We start from the raw sequence: 6,468 nt of genomic DNA, 5'->3' as shown, positions 1-6,468 counted from the left end.
TGCAATAAGGAATGAAAAGGATAAAATTACTACAGATCCTACAGAAATTCAGAAGTTCACTAATATCCACTTCGAAAATCTTTACTCCCATAGGATAGAAAACTCTGAAGAAATAGATTCCTAGATATGTGCAAATTACCAAGAAGATATAAAGTTGAGTCAAGAAGATATAAAAATGCTGAACAACACAATATCAGTTAATGAGATTGAAAACATGATTAAAGACTTACTAACAAAGAAAAGCCTAGGCCCTGATGGATTCACAGCAGAATTTTACAAGACATTCAGTGAAGATTTAATACCAACACTCTTCAAACTCTTCAATGAAATAGAAAAGGAAGAAATTCTCCCTAACTCATTTCTGGAGGCAAGTAACATATTGATACCAAAACCAGAGAAAGACCCAACCAAGAAAGGGAACTACAGACTAATCTCCCTAATGAATATGGATGCAAAGATACTCAGTAAAATACTAGCAAATAAAATGCAGCAAATTATCAAGAAAATCATACACCACAACCAAGTTGGAGTCATTCCAGGAATGCAGGGATGATTCAATATTCACAATTCTATAAATGTTATATGCCATATCACTAGAGCCAAAGACAAAAAACCACATGATTATCTCAATAGATGCAGAAAAAGCTTCTGACAAAGTCCAACATGCATTTATGATAAAAACTCTACAGAAAATAGGAATAGATGGTCTTTACCTCAACCTGATCAAAGCCATCTATGACAAATCAACAGCCAACATTATCCTAAATGGACAAAAACTGAAAGTTTTTACTTTAAAATCAGGAACAAGTTAAGAATTTCCACTGTCACCATTCCTCTTCAATATAGTTCTGGAAGCATTAGCCATAGCAATTAGAGAAGAGAGAGAAATAAAAGGAATAAGGATTGGAAAGGAAGAAGTAAAACTATCACTTTTTGCAGATGACATGATACTTTACATGGAAGACCCCAAAATCTCCACAACAAGATCCCTAGAATTAATCAACAAATTCAGCAGTGTAGCTGGATACAAAGTCAACACCCCAAAATTGGTAGCATTCCTATACACAAACAACAAACAGACGGAGAGAGAAATTAAGGAAACCATACCTTTTACAGTAATATCCAAGAAATTGAAATTTTTTTTTTTTTTTTTTTTTTTTTTTTTTTTTTTCTCCGGTACCGGGAACCGAACTCACGACCTTGCGCTTGCCCGGCAGGCGCTTTTGCGGCTGAGCTAAATCCCCAGCCCCCCAAGAAATTGAAATATTTAGGAATCAATCTATCAAAAGAAGTAAAAGATCTATTCAGTACTGTTTCATATAATTCCAAAGAGTGAGAAGAGAAGATTTTGAATGTTTTTATCCAAATGATTAGTGCTTTTACTGGTGGACAACCTAGGCTTCCCCAGCTGATCAACATGCAGTTCATAAATGTACTGAAACATCACACTGTATCCATAACATTGCAAAGTTATTATGTATCAGCGGCAAGAGAAATACATATATACATTTACTAATGTATGTCCACAAATAAAATAGGGGTTTAATGTCTTGGGAAACTGAATGAGTTTGTTCTAGAACACATCTAAACTATTGCTTTTCAACTAATTCAGTAGTCATTTAATTGTATATGAGAAGCATTTCCAGAAAGATCTCTGTCCCAAGGAATATTGTCTGCTAGCCCAGTTGGGATAAGGATAAGTGAATATCTGTTTGAAAACCATACCCAAGAGATTTCATGAACAGCATAAAAATAACACATTCTCAAGGCATTCTGTGTATTTCCTACTATTGTCTTCCTAGCCCATATGTGTTATCTTTGGATTATCACATCAACTGAAAAAATAATAATTTTGAAGTTAATTCTCAAGTACTGTACTTGTTTATGTACTATAGTTTTTTCTGAAAGTAGAAAAAATTCTAATGTGAAGCATGAAAAATTCATAGCTTTTATTGAATGATATTCATCAATGTAAGGTAAGCAAAAAGACTTGTTTTTATAGGCCATGCATTCTCTGAGGTTGTTAGAATGTATAGCGATCATAGTGCCCAATATATACATGAAAAGTAGAGAGCATTTCATCCCAGGAAGCCTTTTCTATACTTTAAAATATATATTTCAGTGATGCTAAGAAGAAATAGATTTTTCTCTGTAATTGTCTATCACTTAAAATAATAAATGCATTTAAATTTCAGTAAATACTATATTTGATGAATTAGAAACTTGAATAAAGGACAAAGCATTGAAACACGTAAATATGTGACATGTCATTTTAATACAAAGTTATATTTCTCACAGATTCATTTGCTTCTATGTTTCATCCAGATGCTTTCATGAAGAATAAAATAACATCTATTTCTTCATATGATCTTTACTACATAAAGCTAAGTAGTACATTGAATATAAAATATTGCACATCATGAAAATGAAGTACGTATAAGATGCACTGCATTGAAAAGTGCATTGAGACACTAAGCAGTTGGCAGAGGGAGGGACTGAGTTGCATATTTTGTTAAAGTGAGTTTAAAAACTGTAGAAAATAAATGCCTGTGCGCTGAGAGTGACGAAAATTCACCAGAAATGCAATTTCCAGAAGTCACTGAGTCGAGGAGGCAAAAGTAGTGGCATAAACTGACAGCATGGGTTAGGGTTAGAATTGTGGAGTGTACACGCACTTCACAGCAGATCACAGTGACTCATCCACAAGATGGCATTTCTCTGGGCATTTCTCTCAGAACTGGACTGAACTCCTCCACTTGGCTCTAACAAACCAACAAACTAAATTGGAGGCACATAACCAAGTACCACATAACCACAATGAAGATTCAAAGGATCAGACAGATCCTCCAAAATACCAGAAAATAGATTTTTCTCCATGAGATTCTACACATTAAGAAAATTCCTTCTGATTTAACTATTATTAGCAAAGGAATCTAAAGCAATATACTGTTAACTAATTACTATTGTTCGGTGTTTCTCTTGCTCTCACTGTGCAAAACTCATGGTTCTCTTCTATAGAATGGAGGTTGCCCTGATTCACAAATTACAATGCAAAATAATTATATCTATTGCTAAATGTATTTTAATTTTATCTTTTGATAAGAGTGCTGACCAATCAGACCAAAGTTGCAGTAAGTAACTTAAGAGAAAATTTAAAACAATGTACATTGACAAAATTGCTTAAAGGATATTGAAGTGAATAATATTATTGGAGATAGCTATAAAGGTGAAAATCTTATAGTGTATCAAACCTTCAAAATACTGAAGGAAGTAAAAGGTGAGTAAACAACAAGAGGTGATTATATAATAATGTGGGCAGATAGTTACCTAATGTTTGTTTTTAGAACTTAATTAATTTGTATCATGGTTATTCCATATCCATCTGCAATATAGGTCACAATATGTTCTTAGACTCCTACATTGTGCTAAAAATAACCTTGAATAATGTCAGTTAAATAAGGTATTAGGGTTATACCCATCCAGTATTCATCCCTAAAGTATAAATGTCACCTAGGGAATATTGAAATTATGAACTTGCAACATTAATATTTCACAATGTCATTTAAGGCATTGTTCAACTATTGGTCTTTAGAACCTTGGCAGTTAGTAGCAGACTACAGTAATGAATGACTAACAACATCTTAAACTGTACATATTATAATTTCCATGTCATAGGGGGTAGGGGTAGGTGCTCATTTATTCAATAGATGTAAAAATTTTATTGCAATATTTAGAAAACAGGGCTTATTAAGGATTAGTTGGCATTATTAAACTTTATTATTGTTATTGCACACTTCTGGCCTAGAACAGCATATGACAAATGGATAGTTTCAATTCTTAGCTTTGAGTAGCTTTGTGTGACAGTTGACAGAATGATTTTAAGGATTTAATGTTAAGCAATAGCAAGATTGTGCTTTGTAGACTTAAGAAGTCAGTTGGTACCCTTAACTACCAGTTGGCTTGCAAAATGACTCTGAATTTTGTCACTGGGATTCTATCTTAATTTTCCATCTGGATATGACCACTTTCAAAGGGTAGTGCATTTCCTGTACACACTGGCCCTCTAAGGGATAGGATCAAGATGAACAGAACTCTCATTACCTAATTTATGTTTCTCAAAATTCTGCATTACTCAACTATTTGATTTTGTTGTTTTAAATATATATTTTAGCTGAAAACTCCAGGAGTATATATGTCCTAAAATGTATACTAACTTTTTTATCCAAATCAGACTAAGGATCATAACTGGAAAATTGACTTCTCTCCTGATAGAAGTTACCTGGAGTTCAAAAATATATTTGTAACTACATAACCAATTGGTCACTGGTAACTGTCCAAAATTCATAAAATGTACAAATTTACAAGATAAATGGATGAAATAAAATTTAACATGGTGATCAAATTGACAAATTACAAAATAAGTAGTTTTGCAAGAATAAAATTACATGAAATAGAGCCTTGAGCATGGGGATACTCTGACACTTCAGTTAAGTGGCTTCCATATATAGGGGAAGAAAATGATATTCAAAATATGTATTAACTCCCTGCTAAATTTTAAGTAGTTCAGGTACATTGTTTAACACTGAAGTCTTTTTCCTCCCCATGGAGATGATATAATTATTGCAGTGAATAGGTGTTCCTGGACATGGGTATGTTGATTAACCCTAATGTACTAGGTTATCTTTCTTTTTCTCCCATTATTGTTATCTCAACATTTTAAACTTTTATTATTTCAGTATCACAAAACAGAAATGGTTCTGAAAAAAATATGTGACCCACAGCCCCGTACTATGCCTACTACATTAGATGCCAGAAGAGAATATTAATTTACCAGTCTTCTCTGCTGATTTCAATGCAGTGTAAATTTAAGAAATATTACTTTTGTGTTTTCAGAACAGTCACTTCTATTTTCATTAACTTTCCTCAGAATTCAAAGGTAGCCTTATTGTATGGAGGAGAAAATTCCATTTTGGAATGAAGATTTTATTAGTCTAAGGTAATGAATTTCATCTTACAGTGTCCTCAAGAGAGATTGGGTGACCTGATCAACACTATTTAAAATATTGTTCCTGAAGTTCTTGTACTCCATCTTATATTATGAGAATAATAATATATTACTATTCTTCCAAATACTCTACATTTTTGTTACTTTCTTACTATAGGAAGCTAATTGAAGACAATGACAGTAATTAATGAAAGCCACCCTGACGAGTTCATTCTACTGGGCTTTGCTGACCGACCTTGGCTGGAGCTGCCCCTGTTCATTATTCTGCTGATCACATACCCCATGGCCATGATGGGAAACATCGCCATCATCCTGGTGTCCAAGTTAGACCCTCATCTCCACAGCCCCATGTACTTCTTCCTCACCAACCTGTCCTTTCTGGACATGTGTTACACCACAAGCATTGTGCCTCAGATGCTTTTTAACTTGGGAAGCTCTAAGAAGACCATCAGCTATGTGGGGTGTGCAGCTCAGGTTTATTTCTTCAGCACGACAGGGGCCACAGAGTGTCTGCTCTTGGCTGTTATGTCCTTTGACCGCTATGTGGCCATCTGCAGGCCTCTGCATTACACCCTCATCATGAATCAGCGCATCTGCCTCTTACTAGTGTCCATAGTGTGGCTGACAGGGATTACCTATGCTGTCTCAGAGGCCACTGCTACACTACAGTTGCCACTGTGTGGCATCAATGAACTGGATCACTTGGTCTGTGAGATTCCGGTTCTGATTAAGACCGCCTGTGGTGAAAAGGAGGCTAATGAACTTGCACTGTCGTTGGCATGCGTTTTTATAATAGCTGTCCCTCTGTGCTTAATTCTAGCTTCCTATACCCATGTTGGACGTGCTGTGCTTAAAATTAAATCCTCTGGAGGAAGGAAAAAGGCCTTTGGAACATGTTCCTCTCATCTCGTTATTGTTCTCTTATTTTATAGTCCAGCCATCAGCATATATCTTCAGCCCCCTTCCTCTGTCTCCAGGGACCAGCCCAAGTTCATGGCGCTCTTCTACGGGGTGGTGATTCCTTCCCTCAATCCCTTCATCTACACCCTGAGGAATAAGGACATGAAAGGTGCATTAGTCAAGCTAGTGAGGGGCATTTTTTGTTCCAAGTGATAATTTGGAGCCATCAAATAAAATTGCTTAATAATTAGAATGTTTATGTATTCATTTCACTTTTTTCTGAAACCCTGCATCACTTTTATTGCTTTTGCTTTGTTTTGTTTTTGTCTATGTTGTTGGTATTTTGCTATTGTTCTTTTTTATTATTCTCTTTGAAATAAAGAAATAACTTACTTGGCCTCTTACTCTAATCTCAAGTTACATAATCTTGGAAGTCATATAAGTTTTCTTATATTCTCAATGATAATACTGAGTATACTATTCAGCTAATATTCAACTGGATGGACATTTTCTGGAAATTTTTGAAAATCATTCTAATCTATATTCTAATCCTATATGTTTAT

General features: G+C 34.6%; 1 protein-coding gene across 1 annotated transcript; it reads left to right on the top strand.

Moving 5' to 3' along the window:
* The first annotated feature begins 5,179 nt into the window (after positions 1 to 5,179).
* On the top strand, positions 5,180 to 6,118 carry LOC102008275 (olfactory receptor 2B6-like). Its single transcript, XM_005413943.1, has one exon. The coding sequence runs from the start codon at positions 5,180 to 5,182 to the stop codon at positions 6,116 to 6,118; it is 939 nt and encodes a 312-aa protein (XP_005414000.1).
* The last annotated feature ends 350 nt before the right edge of the window (positions 6,119 to 6,468 follow it).

This window comes from Chinchilla lanigera, unplaced genomic scaffold (genome assembly GCF_000276665.1).
Source record: "Chinchilla lanigera isolate Chin_1 unplaced genomic scaffold, ChiLan1.0 scaffold00175, whole genome shotgun sequence".
NCBI lineage: Eukaryota > Metazoa > Chordata > Mammalia > Rodentia > Chinchillidae > Chinchilla > Chinchilla lanigera.
The sequence above is the reverse complement of the archived record's forward strand: the minus strand, read 5'-3'. Positions and strand labels throughout refer to the sequence as shown.

Excerpts from the sequence above, each read along its gene's own strand:
- LOC102008275 (XM_005413943.1), top strand. The coding sequence starts at position 5,180 with ATGACAGTAATTAATGAAAGCCACCCTGACGAGTTCATTCTACTGGGC.